The following is a 17660-nucleotide window of genomic DNA, read 5'->3' as shown; positions in this document are numbered from 1 at the left end:
ATTTGATGCTCAAATTCTCTTGTCTTTGTCTAAGGAAAGAGACAAGAAATGGAAATGCCTTCATATTAATTCCTGTGTCCCTTCTAACATGACCCATTTGTCTTTGATAACTTCCTTGCTTTCTGGTACAGAATATCCTAGGTTCATCTTATATATTTCCTGCTCTGGAGTCAGCCTTTCCTCTAAGGATCCAGGGTTTATATTTTAAAATGAGAGGGAAAAGAAAATAGTTGAGGTTTTTGTGAAGTTCTAAATTGCTCACAAATGTTTCTTTTCAAAGAATACCATCAAGTTAAGGTCTAAAGTGCAATCAGGATAAAATAAGATACAAGGATGTAATGTACAGCACTGGGAATATAGTCAGTATTTTACAATAATCTTAAAAAGAGTACACTTCATGAAAATATTAAATCACTATGTTATACACCTGAAACTAATATGATATTGTAAATCAGCTATACTTCAATCTCTTAAAGTGCAAACATAGTTGAAAAGCACTTAAAAGACTTTGTTAGATTTTAGGTTAACTTTTTGGGCAAGAATATCGCATAGGTAAATAATTTATAATTTTTTGATATATAGCTCATTTTTAGGCTTCTTTCAAAATAATTTTTATTTGGAGGAGAATAATTGTAAAGTTATATAAAGTGAATATTTATACCACAGCTGTGTCTAAAATTAACAAAAGCCCAAAGTACAATTAAAGAATACTTTTATATTAACATTATGAAGTTAGGGTATTCACAAGCTATATAAGCATTTTCCAGTTCTAGTAAACTTCAAATGAATAAAGAAGAGTAAATTCTCATTACTTGGTGCTAAATTACTTTCGTAATTTCTCTAATATTCAGTCATTCACTTAACAAATATTTATTGAGAATGCATGAAGAGCCAGGCGCTGTTATAGGTGCTAGTAACTCAGGATGAATAAAGCATAGTCCCTGCCCTCATAGAGTTTACATTGGGTGAATGGCAGACACTGAAACCCACAATAAACAAATAGCGCCTGAGTGATGGTCCATTTCCTCTTCCAAGACAGCCTAGAGAGGCTGGAAGTAGGTAGCTCTCTTACTCTGTGTTTCTAAGAGAGTGAGGATATGGAATGTATCAACGCCTTGTGTTTGATGGCTTTCTACTTCCCAAACTTTAGTGCCCTCTACCTCATCATTCTACTCATTAGCATAAAATTCCGCATTGCTGTAGTCATGCTATATTATTAGATCCTTTATTTTCATAAAGATTATAGCCTAATATTTTCTCAGTGTGCCCTGTCACAAATAGCCACTGGACTGCATCCTGAGAATTACAGTACATCAAGAAATAAATAGTAAGTGGAAAATAACAAAGGTTTGTTGCAAGGATGTTGGGCATTTGCTAGACTCACTCTCAAAACTTTCCTTGTAGCCATTGGCTCCAAATGTATTGCCTTATAAAAATTTAAAATTGCCTTATATCATGGACCTTTGGGGTCACTTAGGAATACTCAGGGTCACAAATAATAAATACTAAGTGCCAAGGGTTATCTCCCTTATGTATATGTAGCAGCTAAAAGCTTAACTTCATCATGAGCATCAGCACAGCCTCTGAAGTAAGTGGGGAAGGAACAAAGTGAGGGAGAGAGGATAACCTCAAGTTTGGGCATACAAAGTAAAGAATCAAATAAATGAACAAAATAATAGCTTTGAATTGGCTAAGCACTGCTATCAAAGTATCACGTATGGGATTCTCCATCTTTTAAAAGAGCTTGTAAGTAACAGTAGACTTGTGCCTAATCTATCAAAGCAAGAAAGACCAAACTGGAAATTTTTGTCTTTTTATCTTTCATTTAAAATAATGAATGTAATATTGAAGGCTCAAAAGAATATAAAATATTGTTTTTGAAGCCATTGTACCCTGTATTTGCAGGGAATCTATTTGAGGACTTTGAGAATAGAAGTGGAAGGAATTGTTAGGAATATGAAAATTAAGGATTAAGTGGAGGAAGACACCTTCACTGAAGGAGACTAGGAAGCAACAGCCAGAGAGAATGTAGTTTTGTTATTATTTTACAAGGGAAAAAATTATATTAGATCACAAGGGGAGCTTTAAAATTTTTCAGTGCCTGGGCCCCACCATCACAGACTCTGATTTCATTGATCTAAGATTTGGGTATCAGTATTTTTTAAGTGCTTCCCCAGTTATTTGAATATATAGTCAGAGTAGAGAATCAGTAGACTATAAGTTTATTGCGATGTTTAACAAAACAAAGTTATACTTATTATGCTTTTAACAGCAGTTGAATTGCTTCCCTGAACATTAAAGCTACCCGCATGTTTTATTTTAAGCAAGAAAGACACATTGGTATTTAGTTTTGAAGTAGAATATATTCTACATTTGCTATTTTCCTTTGCAATTTGATTTTTTTCAAGGTCCTTTTTCTTGAAGAGTCTGTGTTATCCTTTATATTCAGAAAAGTGAGACACAGCTTATTTCGATAACAATAAAATTTACTGTTTTGTATTCCAACATTGTTCATTCTACTGATGTTTTTTATTTTGTTTGTGTTGTTTTTGCTTTTTAGGGCCGCACCCACAGCATATGGCGGTTCCAAGGCTAGGTGTCAAATCAGAGCTACAGTCAACAACCTATACCACAGCTCACATCAACACCAGATACTTAACCCCCTGAGTGAGGCCAGGGATCGAACCTGTAACGTCTTGGTTCCTAGTCGTATTCGTTTCTGCTGCACCACAATGGGAACTCCTCTACTGACATTTATTAAATCCCTCTTCTGTCCTAGGTGCTGGGCTTGGTACTAAGAATGCAGAAATAAATTTGTTCTTGTTGTGGCCCTCAAAGTGTTTACAGAGGGTATAGACATAAATATTAAAGAGAAATAAAGGTGTCACAGGTGCTGTGATAGATACAATGGGAAACAAAGCATGTCATTGTAAAGGAGAATGAACTGGAAAGGGTTTAAGGAGGTGGTGATGTTTATACTCATTATTTAAAGTGGTTTAAACATTTGCTAGTCTAGTATAGGAAGAGATGGACCTTCTAGGCAGAGAAAATAATAAAAGCCAAAGACAGAGAGATTAAAGAGTTGAGCAAACATAGGAAACTGCATGGTGGCTCCTTATTACTCAGACAGAGAGAGAAGGGGGGTGTGTGTGTGTGTGTGAGAAAAAGAGAGACAGAACCCAGATGAGAAAGGACTTTATATGCCATGCTAAGGAGCTCTGTGGAGTTCCCAGTATCAGATCAGATTTCCATTTTGGAAGATAAACCATTGAAATAGTATTTCTTATGTATAAACAAATATTTATTGAATACCTACTTTGTTCCAAGAACTGCACCAGATACTGAGAATTTTTGACATGAATGAGATAATCTTAAGGATATCAAAGTCAACTAAATGGCATCTAAATGATGTGATGAGTGTATAGGAACATGTATGTATATGTACAATTATAAAAGTATATACACTTGACAAATGTAACACAGTAGTGGTGGTTCAGGGAAAGCATCACTAAGGAGTTAATATTTGAATAGGACTTTTCAGGCATTCTCTAGGTGACCAAGGGAGAGGAAGAGAGGAAGATTACCTAGGTAAAAGGAAAAGCACATACAGAAACACAGGTGCAAAACATCATGAGAAAGATCAGTGTAAAAAAAATATTAAGTATTATTAGAAGCAAGTCATTTTTCTGGGAATACTGAAATATCTTTGGGGAACCATAGATTTTTACCTGAGATTAGCCTCTATTAAAAATTAAAATATCCTTCTTGTTGGCCCATACTCATGTGAAAAATTCTAACAGACTGAATTTTAGCCAATCACTTAATAACTTGGATGTGGAATGCTATTTTAAAACAAAACAGTAGGAGTCCCCACTTTGGTAGTGGTTTAAGAATCCAACCACAGGGAGTTCCCATTGTGGCTAAGCAGTAATGAACCTGACTAGTATCCATGAGGATGTGGGTTCCATCCTTGGCCTCACTCAGTAGGTTAAGGATCTGGTGTTACCTTGAGCTGTGGTGTATGTCTCAGACTTACCTCAGGTCTGGCACTCCTGTGGCTATGGTGTAGGCTGGCAGCTGTGGCTCTGATTGGACCCTAGCCTGGGAACTTCCATATGCTATGGGTGTGGCCCTAAATTTAAAAAACAAAAAAGGAGAGAGTCTGACCACAGTGGCTTAGGTCACTGTGGAGGCCCAGTTTTGATCCCTGGCCTGGCACAATGGGTTAAAGGAGCCTGCATTATAGCAACTGCATCATAGGCTACAGCTGGGGATCAGATTCAGTCCCTGGCCTGGGAACTTCCATATGCCACAGGTGCGGCCATTAAAAAAAAGAGAGAGAGGGAGTTCCCATCGTGGCTCGGTGGTTAACAAATCCGACTAGGAAGGATGAGGTTGCGGATTTGATTCCTGGCCTTGCTCAGTGGGTTAAGGATCCAGCATTGCCATGAGCTGTGTAGGTTGCAGACGCAGCTCAGATCCCACGTGGCTGTGGCTGTGGCATAGGCTGGTGGCTACAGCTCCAATTAGACCCCTAGCCTGGGAACCTCCATATGCCGTGGATATGGCCCTAGAAAGGGCAAAAAAAAAAAGAGAGAGAGAGAGAGGCAGTAACTAACAGCACATTTCTTTTAAATTTGTTTTTTTCTTTAAAAAACATTGACAAATTTCCACTGTGAAGTCTTTGATGTGTATGGTCCAGAGTCTTACTGTATTGTGTTGTATTCTACCATACTTAGTTAAAATAATATAATCATGTGAAGAATAATTGTAATCCTAGGAAAAATATTGTTGGTGGCAAATTATATATAGTGAAAATTATATATTTAGAAGGTATAGGAACTTTTCAGACTTTAGTTCGTTTCCATAGAATGAATTGTTTTCATTGAATCTTTCTGTCATACCAAGGAGGAATTAATACTAAGCTGTTTTTACTTTGAAAAAGAAAACAGCTCCTTGTACCTTAACTGAAAACTATTTTATTTTGTTTTTTGTCTTTTTAAGGCCACACATGCAACATACGGAGGTTCCCAAGCTAGGGGTCAAATTGGAGCTGCAGCTGCCACCCTAAGCCACAGCCACAGCAATGCCAGATCTAAGCCATATCCATGACCTACACTGCAGCTTTTGGCTATGTCAGTCCTTTAACTCACTGAGTGAGGCCAGGGATCAAACCCACATCATCATGGATACTAGTCAGGTTCTTAACCCGCTGAGCCACAACAGGAACTCCCTTAACTGAAAACTGTTTTTTTAAACTGATTTTTAGGAGAGCTGGACTCCATATTTCATAGAGAGCTTTATGTTTATAAGTCCACAGTATTTGAATTTATGTATTGCCATCAAAGACATACACAGGTCAGACAACTGAGGGTATATTCGAAGAACTCATGAAATAGTCAATTGACAAATTAATACTGACACATACTTCAACGTAGCTACATATAAAAAAATCAAACTTTACTTTCAAAAGATAATGTATTTTACTTGGCAAGTAAAATAACTTTATACAAATAGTGGGACAGAGATTTTTTAAGGATCTAGAAGCCAATTATTGGGACTGGTAAAAATAAAAAAAGAGTTTTAAGTTGTACTTTCTGAACTCCCTCTTTTGAGGATGTTTATTACGAAAAAAAATGGTAATCACATTTACTTTTAGATGGTGGGCTCTTCACATATTTTAGGTCTATTTTCTATTGTCCAGCTAATACATTTACTTGATATTAGTAGTAAACATGTTTTTTCATTTTTCATGAAAATGCTGTCAGTGAAATATTTTGTATTTAACTGATGTTTGAGGGGTTAAAACTTAAACTGTGCAGGAGTACTGAAAAAATAATAAAACACTTTAAAAGTGCTTTACTTGATCCATACCAAAAAAACAAACAACCCCATCAGAAAATGGGCAGAAGATCTAAACAGACAATTCTCCAAAGAAGACATACAGATGGCCAAAAAGCACATGAAAAGATGTTCACCATCACTAATTATTAGAGAAATGCAAATCAAAACCACTGTGAGGTACCACCTTACACCAGCCAGAATGGCCATCATCCAAAAGTCTACAAACACTAAGTGCTGGAGAGGGTGTGGAGAAAAAGGAACCCTAGTACACTGTTGGTGGGACTATAAATTGGTGCAACCACTGTGGAAAACAGTATGGAGATTCCTCAGAAAAATAAAAATAGTTTTGATCCAGCGATCCCACTCCTGGGCATCTATCCAGAGAACACCATGACTCGCAAAGACACATGTACTCCGATGTTCATCGCAGCACTGTTTTCTTTTCTTTTTTTTTTTTTGTCTTTGTTGTTTTTGTTGTTGTTGTTGTTGTTGCTATTTCTTGGGCCGCTCCCGCGGCATATGGAGGTTCCCAGGCTAGGGGTCGAATTGGAGCTGTAGCTACCGGCCTACGCCAGAGCCACAGCAACGCGGGATCCGAGCCGCGTCTGCAACCTACACCACAGCTCACGGCAACGCCGGACCGTTAACCCATTGAGCAAGGGCAGGGACCGAACCCGCAACCTCATGGTTCCTAGTCGGATTCGTTAACCACTGTGCCACGACGGGAACTCCAAGCACTGTTTTCAATAGCCAAGACATGGAAACAATCTAAATGTCCATCAACAGAGGAGTGGATCAAGAAGATGTGGTACATATAAACAATGGAGTATTACTCAGCCATTAAAATGAGCGAAATACCAGCATTTTTAGCAACATGGATGGACCTAGAAATTATCATGCTAAGTGAAGTCAGCCATACAATGGGACACCAATATCAAATGCTTTCACTGCCATGTGGAATCTGAAAAAAAGGACAGACTGAACTTTGCAGAACAGATGCTGACTCACAGACACTGAAAAACTTATGGTCTCCAGAGGAGACAGTTTGGGGGGGTGGGGGGATGTGCTTGGGCTGTGGGATGGAAATCCTGTGAAACTGGATTGTTATGGTCATTATACAACTATAGATGTGATAAATTCATTTGAGTAATAAATACAGTGCTTTACTTGGGGGTTTGGTGAGGGGTTTTGGGGGTTTGGTGGAAGGTTTTGGTATGCAATTGATATTATCAACTTAAAGAGGAAGTTATAACTATGATGTTTTATTCAATATGCAAGCTAACCACAAAAGAAAAACCAAACCCTATAATAGAAACACAGAAATTAAAGAGGAAAGAATCAAAACAAATCACTACAAAGAATCATCAAATAACGAAGGAAGAAAGCAACAAAGGAAGGGAGACACAACAACCACAGGAAAGACAAAAAACAATTTACAAAATGGCAGCAGTAAGTCTTCACTCATTAGTAGTTACCTTAAATGTAAACAGATTAAATTTACCAATTAAAAGGCATGGAGTGACTGAATGGATTAAAAACAAGATTTAGCCTTATGCTGTCAACAAAAGACTCATTTCATGTTTAAAGACACACATTGACTGAAGGGATAAAAGAAGATATTTGATATAAAAAATAACCAAAAGAAAGTAGGATGTCTATACTTAATGTCAGACTAAATAGACTTTGTCTAAAACTGTCTCTTAAGAGACAAGGAAGGTCATTCTATAATGATAAAAAGGTCAATTCAAAAGGAATATACTACCTGCTGTAACCTGGAGTTGTCACCACTGCTGTGGCCTGGACTGCAGCTATGGCATTGGTTTGATTCCCACCCCCACCCCCAAAAAAAGGAATATATAACAATTATAAACATATGCACACCTAACATCAGGGCACCTAAATACAGAAAACAAAGACAGCCATAAAACTGTTAAATTCAGCAAGGTTGCATGATATAAAATCAGCATATGAAAATCATGTTTCTATATACAAACAATCTGAAAAGGAAATTTTAAAAATTTTATTTACAATAGCAACAAGAAGAATGAAATACGTAGGTATAAACTTAACCAAAGAGGTGAGATATTTGTACACTGAAAATATTTTAATGTTGATGAAGGAAATTGAAGATATAAATAAATGGAAAGATATCCTCTGTAGTTTTTTTTTTTTTTTTCTCTTTAGGGCTGCATTCATGGCAAATGGAAGATCCCAGGTTAGGGGTTGAATTGGAGCTACCAGCCTATGCCACAGCTATAGCCATGCCAGATCCGAGCTGCATCTGCAACCTACACCATAGCTCATGGCAATGCTGGATCCTTAACCCACTGAGCAAAGCCAAGGATCAAACCTGCAACCTCATGGTTCCTAGTCGGATTTGTTTCCTCTGTGCCACAATGGGAACTCCCCAGTTTGTACATTTGAAGAATTAATATTGTGAAAATATCATACTCCCCCAGTGCAATTCCCATCAAAGTCCCAATGCCACTTTTCACAGAAATAGAAGATATAATCCTGATATTCGTATGGAACCACAAAAGTCCCTGAATGGCCAAAGCAATTTGAGAAGAAAGAAAGGCCGAATCATCACATTTCCTGATTTCAAAATGTATTGTTAATTTACAGTAATTAAAATGCATGGTGCTGGAATTAACACAGACATATAGACCATTGAAACAAAATAGCTCAGAAATAAATTCAGGTATCCACAGTTAGTCTTGGAACTTTGGGATGATCTTTGGGATGACAGTTGCAGAGGGCTTGACTTTCTTCTGATTGATTAGTGGTGAGAGATAACTGCTTGGTGTTTCAGGAATCTTGGTCATCAGTCTTCTAGTTCCAGCCAGTCTATGGTCTGCATGCTTGTGCTCTGAATGTAGTTACCTTCCTCCACCTGGGTGGGGGTCTTAGTTCCCGCAGAACAACTCAAAGATATATGTCAGATGGTTATGTATATCCCCTGAAGAGGAACTGAGACACTGAGCTGTCGTTTCTTGACTGGTTTTCCTTTGTTTCTACATTTCCTGACTTCCCTAATTAATAACCACTTGAATGTTCTCTTTAGAACTCAGGGAAGGCCTAGAAAGCTAAAGCCTTTTTCTACAAATAAGAAAGGGTAGGGGAGTGGGACTGGATTGGTAAACAGGAGGGCCCCTCAGGGTCCTGCTTAGTTTCAAGATCTTGAAGAGATAACTTCATTCTCATGTTAATTTCAGCATTATCCACAATAGCTGAGAGGTAGAGGTAGCTTTAGTATCCATGTGTCACAGATAAATGGATAAAGAGAATGTGATATATATAAAGATCCTGCATGCACACGGTGGACTGTTATTCAGCCTTTAAGAAAGAAGGAAATCCAAGGCAACTGCTAACAACCTTAAAAGGACAAATTGACAATAACACAATAATAGTGGGGAACTGTAACACCCCACTTACAGCAGTGGACAGATCAGACAGAAAATCAATAAGGAAACAGAGGCCCGGAATGAAGCATTAAACCAGATGGACTTAATAGATATTTATAGGACATTCCATCCAAAAGCAACAGAATACACATTCTTCTCAAGTGCACATGGAACATTCTCTAAGATGGATCATATCCTGGGCTACAAATCCAACCTCAGTAACTTTAAGAAAACTGAAATCATATCAAGTATCTTTTCTGACCACAACACTCTATGACTGGAAATCAACAACAAGAAAAAAATTGCAAAAAACACAAACACGTGAAGACTAAACAACATGCTACTAAACAACCAATGGATCACTGAAGAAATCAAAGAGGAAATTAAAAAATACCTAGAAGCAAATGACAATAAAGATACAACACTCTAAAACCTATGGGATGCAGCAAAAGCCGTTCTAAGAGGAAAGTTTATAGCAATACAAGCCCATCTCAGGAAACAAGAAAAAGCTCAAATAAACAAGCTAACTTTACATCTAAAGCAGCTCGAGAGAGAAGAACAGACAAGACCCAAAGTTAGTAAGAAGGAAAGAAATCATAAAGATAGAGCAGAAATCAGTGAAATAGAAACAAAGAAAACGATAGAAAAGTCCAATGAAATGAAAAGCTGATTCTTTGAAAAGATCAACAAAATTGATAAACCCTTAGCCAGACTTATCAAGCAAAAAAGAGAAAGGACTCAAATCAATAAAATTAGAAATGAAAAAGGAGAAGCAACAACAGACACAGAAATACAAAGGATCATAAGAGACTACTATACGCAACTATATACCAGTAAAACAGAAAACCTAGAAGAAATGGACAAATTCTTAGAAAAGTACAATCTTCCAAGACTAAACCAAGATGAAACAGAAACGATGAACGGACCAATCACAAGAACTGAAATTGAAACTGTGATTAAAATACTTCCGACAAACAAAAGTCCAGGACCAGATGGCTTCACAGGCGAATTCTATCAAACATTTAGAGAAGAGCTAATACTTATCCTTCTGAAACTATTTCAAAAAATTGCAGAGGAAGGGATACTCACAAACTCATTCTATGAGGCCATCATCGCCCTGATACCAAAACCAGACAAAGATACCACAAAAAAAGAAAACGACAGGCCAATTTCACTGATGAACATCAATGCAAAAATCTTCAACAAAATACTAGCAAGCTGCATCCAACAGTACATTCAAAGGATTGTACATCATGATCAAGTGAGATTTATCCCAGGGATGCAAGGGTTCTTCAATATCCACAAATCCATCAGTGTGATACACCACATTAACAAACTGAAGAATAAAAACCATATGATCCTCTCAATAGACTCAGAAAAAGCCTTTGACAAAATCCAACACCCATTTCTAATTTAAAAAAACCTTCAGAATCTGGGCATAGCGGGAACCTACCTCAACATAACAAAGGCCATATATGATGAACCCACAGCTAACATCATTCTCAATGGTGAAAAGCAGAAAGAATTCCCTCTGAGATCAGGAACAAGGTAAGGATGTCTTCTCTCAGCACTACTCTTCAACATAGTTTCGGAAGTCCTAGCCACAGCAATCAGAGAAGTAAAGGAGGTAAAAGGAATCCATGTTGGAAAGGAAGAAGTAAAACTATCACTATTTGCAGATGACATGATACTGTATCTAGAAAATCCTAAAGACTCTACCAGAAAATGGTTAGAGCTCATCCATGAATTTGGCAAAGTCGCAGGATACAAAATTAATACACAGAAATTGACTGTTTCTATACACTAACAATGAAAGATCAGAAAGAGAAATTAGGGAAGCAATCCCATTTACCATCGCATTCAAAAGAATAAAATACCTATGAGTAAACCTACCTAAAGTCAAAAGACCTGTATTCTGAAAACTATAAGACACTGATAAAAGAAATCAAAGATGACACAAATAGATGGAAAGACATACCATGCTCTTGGATTGGAAGAGTCAATATTATCAAAATGACTATACTACCCAAGGCAATATACAGATTCAATGCAATTCCTATCAAATTACCAAGGACATTTTCACAGAACTCGAACAAAATGTTTTAAAGTTTGTTTGGAAGTACAAAAGACTCAGAATAGCCAACGACATCCTGAAAAAGAAAAATGGAGCTGGAGGAATCAGGCTCCTGGACTTCAACTATACTACAAAGCAACAATCATCAAAACCGTATGGTACTGGCACAGAGACAGACATATAGATCAGTGGAACAGGATAGAAAGCCCAGAATTAAACCTATGCACCTACAGCCAACTAATCTATGACAAAGGAGGCAAGAATATACAATGGAGAAAAGACAGCTTGTTCAATAAGTGGTGCTGGGAAAACTGGACAGCCACATTGTAAAAGAATGGAAGTAGAACACTCCTAACACCATACACAGAAATAAACTCAAAATGGATTAAAGACCTAGATATAAGACCAGACACTATGAAACTCTCAGAGGAAAACATAGGCCAAACACTCTCTGACATAAACGACAGCATCATCTTCTCAGATCCACCTCTTAGAGTAATGACAGTAAAAACAAAAATAAATAAATGGGACCTAATTAAACTTAAAAGTTTCTACACAGCAAAGGAAACCCTAAACAGAATGAAAAGACAACCCACAGAATGGGAGAAAATCTTTGCAAATGAATCAATTTAAAAGGGATTAATCTCCAAAATTTATAAACACCTCTGGCCAAATGAGGAAAAATATCCTCATTCCTCATATTAGCATCAGTTGGATTGCCACTGTTGCTGAAACTCAGCCTCTGTCTACCAGTGCCAAATAGAAACGTGGAGACAGTTTTGTGTGAAGGAGAAAATAATAGCTTTTATTGCTTTGCCAGGCAAAGGAAGCCACAGCAGGCTAATGCCTTAGACTGTGCCTTCCTTTGGGAAGAATTGTGGGGAATTTTATAATAAAAAGGAGAAAAACAGGGTTCTGGATAAGAATCAGGGTTGAGGGCAAATATGCATTTTTCTTTTGGGGGGAATCTTTGATCACTGAAGTCAGTGTCAAGATCTCAGTGTGATCTTGGTGGTCTTCTGAGTTATCATATCTTGAATTTTCCTAAAATAAAAATACTTGCAAAAAGGACATATTTATCAGAGATTAGGGAAGTCTAGGAAAGACTCTCCAAAAAAACACTATGTACTTATAATCTGTGACCCACAAGCAACTGTGCTCTGGGTGCCTAATCTGTAGTTCACAGGTGATTGTGTTTAGAGTATAGTTAAGCCAAGAGGAAGGACAAGGCTATTCAGTTTTAAACTAGTCATTTCTAAAAGAAGCATAAGGAATATAACTTTTCTCTTAGGTGTATGAGGTGCTGGCATCACCACCGAGTAAGTCTTGAAGTTAACTAGGTATATTTTGCTTGTTCTAAGGTAAATGTAAGATTTGTTGATTCCAAGCAACCACAACCAACTCCTAAGCACAAATGGAATTCATTAGATAGGTATCAGTAACACATGGGATGGATAAGACTGGAAAAGTAGTCCTGGAAAGAGGTAGGCTGAGGATGGTAGAGTAGGAATATCAAGAACGTCTTTTGGGGAGTTCCCTCTGTGGTACACTGGGATCAGTGGCATATTGGAAGCACAGGGATTCCCACAGGACAGCCAAAAAAAAATTGTCTTCTTGCTGATACATTTTGGTCAGGACTTCAATGCTAGAGTGAATAAATGGCTTTGTTTATTTGTTACTCTAAATGGACTCTAGCCAAGATACAAAATTCAGGGATGATTTTCAACCTAATTTAATTCACTTGTCTGGGCCCTAGTGTACTGGAGTGGTGATAGAAAGGGCCTTCCTTACATAGGATCCTCCACAAAGCTTTCCTTTTCATACTAACTGGGCTGGGATATACTGAGTCCATATTCTTCAAAAATGGTGGAAAACAGATGCATGAATTAAAACTAGGCCTATTTAGTAGGTTGAATTCTCTTATCTCTGGTTTCATAAGACCAGGCAGCTTCCCATAGAAAACAATATTAGGCCTTCTAAGCACAAAGACCTGAAGACAGTACCTTAATTCATCACAGGGCAAAAATCCTCCATGGACAAACTGTGTGTAAAAACTTTAGTGAAACTTCAGTTCCTTTTTATATGGTGTAAAAGTTTGCATTTTCCAGAAAAAAATACATTCTAAATTGGAGAATGTTCAATTATTTTTAACTGAGTTCTATCCAGGTGGTTTCCTCAGATGCACATTTGCCTTTCTTATATTCTGCTCTGAATATTTCCTGTAGGCCAGTTATGACATTGGAATTGAGTTCTCCAGTGACATTCACTGGAGACCCTACAGAGGAAATATGTAAAAGAAAAATCTAGTAAGAAACCCCCAAATAATGGTATGCAGAAGCTCCAGGGCGAGGGAGCAAACCCTTGCCGCAATAGTGACCCAAGCTACAGCAGTGACAACACCAGATCCTTAACCCCTGAGCCACCAGGGAATTCCTTTCATTCCTTTTCTAGTGAAATGAAATCTTTGGACCCGGCCTAAAGGAATATCTTAATGGGACACATTCTCTCTGACCTCTCCTTCCTTCACCTCTAGTAGTCCATTCTGAAAGAGTCTCTAGTATTCACATCAGAAGTTTCTTGATGGACACAGTGGAGCAAATATTTTTAAATGCCCACAGATATCCTATAAAATCATAAATATATGTAGCTTGCTAGAGATGTATAAGTGGGATTATTCCATCAGAATCATGGTTAATAGCCAGAGATATTGTGCAGGGTGCTATTGTCTAATGCAGGATTATCTGGCTAGCACACCACTGACTCTCTGCCATCCAAAATAGGACTGTGGTCTCTGAAAGTCAGAACGCTAAAGTCATGGACTCCTATTTAAGAATTCAGGTTGCTTAGGTGGTATTTTAAGGCCTTTTAGAGGTAGAATAAGAACTTTGCAAACAATTATGCTTCTAAATAAACTACCGGTTTAAATGTTGAGTTAATCTTGTGACAGTGGTCAGTTGGTTTGTGAAATTGAAATCTTGGCAGAAAGCTAGTTCTTTTGTAAGTTGTTATTGATAGTAACAGCTCTACCAAAATGAAAAGTAAACTAGGAGTTGTTATAATGGCTTCATTCTGTACTTGAAATATTTCAGTGGATTATATTGTTCAGTCCATGTCATTAATGTAATTATTTTCATAAAGGTGTATTAGCAGTCATTTCTACTAAAAACAATTATAGGAATCTCATGGGTTTTTTTAATTTTATATCTTTCTGTATTTTATTTTTATTCATTTTAATTGTTTTCGTTTGCTGAGTTAAATAGCTTTAGTAGATGGTGAATTTTGAAATAGAGAATCATACACATGGAATCTTTTTTTTCCACATCTTTACTGAGATCTGATCACCGGTACCTCTAAGATATCACCATTGTTTTTTAGTTAAGATGTAAAATACAGCTTGAGCACCTAGGTCCTTTAGCAGTATCTCTGGGGAAAGCTAGGAAGTTTGAATTTCACTAGTAGTGATTTGCTATACCCAGTAAAGGAAGAATAAAAACATACTACAAGAGATGAAGCAGTTATCACCCCAACTTCCTGTAGTTCTGTTCACAGTTTGTTAACATACCACTTTAAAAGGTGAATTTGGGGGCCTAAATTGATACCATTAGGTTCCTTGCCATTGCAGAACAGTGAAGACAAAAGCACTCACCATTTTAATATTCACAGGACTGTGCTAAAGAATAATGATTTAAGATCAAGACAAGAGTTAACTACCCACCTCACCAACCAGTGGCCTTCCCCAGGAGCTCTGGATGTCAATGCTGTTGCCTTGGATACGTTGCTTTACCGAAAACACAATAAACAGTGGTATGAGTAAGTGTAATACTTTTTTTTCCAACTAATTACAAACTTAGTTGTACCAAAACATATTATTATTATTATTATTATTATTATTAGCTTAGAGTAAAATTAGGACTTAAAACTATTTTGACTTGGTAAGGTTAGATGAAGGCAGTGAATGTGGTAATGCCAAGGCACCCTGGAGAAGTTAAAAAAATTGAGAAATGCTTATGTGATATTATGCCAGATACCTATTTCTCCTCCAGTTAATACTGAGTCAGTCCTTCAGTTAAGTCTGTAGTCTTATATTTAATGAGCCATCTTTTTTTTTTTTTTTTTGGCTTTTTAGGGCTCCACCCACGGCGTGTGGAGGTTCCCAGGCTAGGGGTCCAATTGGAGCTACAGTGTCTGGCCTACACCACAGCCACAGCAACTCAGGATCCGAGCCATGTCTGCAACCAACACCACAGCTCAAGGCTATGCTGGATCCTGAGTGAGGCCAGGGATCAGACCTGCATTCTCATGGTTGCTAGTCAGATTCGTTAACCACTGAGCCATGACGGGAACTCCGAGCCATCTGTTTTTGAATTCTAGCTTTGGTGTTTGTATTGGCCTTTGGACTAATTTTCATTCTTGTTAGAAAATGCAAAATTCCATCTTGTGAAAACATAGAAATATATTTGTTTTTGATGGGTCTGAAATATACTTGTTTTCATTTTCATTAAATCTAATTTTGGAGGGATAGTGAAGATATAATCTTTCTACCTATAGGCTGCAAGGTCCTTTTCTTATTCTTTGTCCCAGTATTCAGGACTGTTTCATTTAGTCATAGTTTCCTAGTGTTGAGAGAGCTGCAAAATCTTAGACACTTTTTCTTTAGTTAATCTCCATTTTGGAACTTTTAAATTGTATTACCTTCTTTTGGCTTTTAGCCACTTTCCCATCTTGGTAATTTTTTTCAATGTATTTTCCTCCCAGTCTTCAGCTAGTTTTTTGATTATTTTCCCTGCTTCCTCCATCCTTTACTGTTCTCTCTCTCTCTTCCATTCCTTCTCTTTCTTCTCTTTTCCCTACTTCCTCTCCCTCTCTTCTTTCCTCTCTTCTCTCTTTCCTCCTTTCTTTCTTTTTGTTTTTTGTCTGCTTTTAACGCCCTTGTTCTAAATTTCACTGGTAGAGCCTCACACTTCTTTCTGTCCTTCTTAGGGCAGCTTTCACTAGGTAATTAGTATCTAGACATCTATAAGGAATGTTCAGCACAGACATAATTTTCACCTGCTTTACTCTGATTTTTTTTCATTTGTTAAAGGTAGAAATCAAAATAAATTTTGCCTTTTACTGTTAAAAAAATGCTATAGGCGTTGATGTTTTTGTTTCATGACTGTTAGAGATAAGTAGGGGGAAATGAGCTGATTATTTATGGAATAAATCAGTATAGCATTTCTTCAGCATCTACTACAGCACACTTAGTATGATTCAAGATGTTAACTCAGTCTTTCATGGATTCAAATCTAGTTCCTCTTTACCTTTACGAAAGTTATAAATAACTGGAATATATGTTATTATGCTAGTATATAATTTTATCTTTTTGTGACATATTTAATGAATGGAAGAATATTAGTTTATTTGTATTTCTAATTTATAATTGAAAACCTGAATTTATAGCGATATTTGGTATGAAATATTCCTGCAAAAATATTATAATATTATATCCTGGCAAGTTGAAAGACTAATAACTGTGCCTTTTTATTGCAATATCTATACTGTCACTTTAGATGGGGGGGAGGGAAAAAATATTTTAACCAAAAGCCATGTAGGTACCACTGCCTGCCTATTGAGGAATGAATGAGGACATCTAAGTGGAATACTGATTTTTAGTTTACATTGGCATGTAGTAATAGTGACTGGTTTTTATAAAGTATTATAGTAGCAACAAAAGAAATTACAGTCTCAGAAAAGAATGCAGTGAAACTGCCTGTTTGTCTGTTTAGCATGGATGCAGATTTTATATATCTTGACTTAGCTACTCTATTAAGAAGAGGGACACTTTCCTTCCTGGCATCATCCTTTAATCTAGGCTGACCTCAGGTACTGGTATTGCTTTTTCTATGGCCCAACTGAAAAACTGATATCCCAGAACAAAAAGTGTGCAGCTCAGGGGTAGTACTGATATCCCTGCTTCCTTGTTGTGTAACACTGAGCACCACTTCTTCTTACCTTTTGTTTGTGCGCATGTAAAACTTGGGGGTAATGCCTATTTAAACTGAGTTGTAAGATGTAATAAATCGCCTGGCACCTAATCACTTCCTGGTAAATCTTTATTTATTTATAGTTTACATAATCTTTTTTGTTTATACACTCATATAACTTCGTATCTTTCATGTTTAGAGAATATTCACTCACCCAACATCCAAAGCTCTGTTTTCTTAGCTTGTAAAACCTTATATAAAATTAAAATGCAAATCCCCAGTTGTTCAAAATAAATAATACCAAAATTTTCATGTAAAAATAGAGATTTTGCATTTTCAGAACAGAGTGGCTCTGTGTAAGTCATGTTTGAAACA

The 17660-nt window shown here is 37.0% G+C and overlaps 1 protein-coding gene across 1 annotated transcript in view; it reads left to right on the top strand.

Moving 5' to 3' along the window:
* The window catches only part of RUNDC3B (RUN domain containing 3B), a 162062-nt gene that overhangs the window by 113099 nt on the left and 31303 nt on the right, over positions 1 to 17660 (top strand). Inside the window, exon 10 of the mRNA XM_047753923.1 lies at positions 14986 to 15132. Within this exon, the coding sequence (XP_047609879.1) occupies positions 14986 to 15132 (147 nt within the window). The remainder of the gene's footprint in view (positions 1 to 14985; positions 15133 to 17660) is intronic.

Source organism: Phacochoerus africanus, chromosome 11, assembly GCF_016906955.1.
Source record: "Phacochoerus africanus isolate WHEZ1 chromosome 11, ROS_Pafr_v1, whole genome shotgun sequence".
Lineage (NCBI taxonomy): Eukaryota > Metazoa > Chordata > Mammalia > Artiodactyla > Suidae > Phacochoerus > Phacochoerus africanus.
This window is presented reverse-complemented; position numbering and strand designations above follow the sequence as displayed.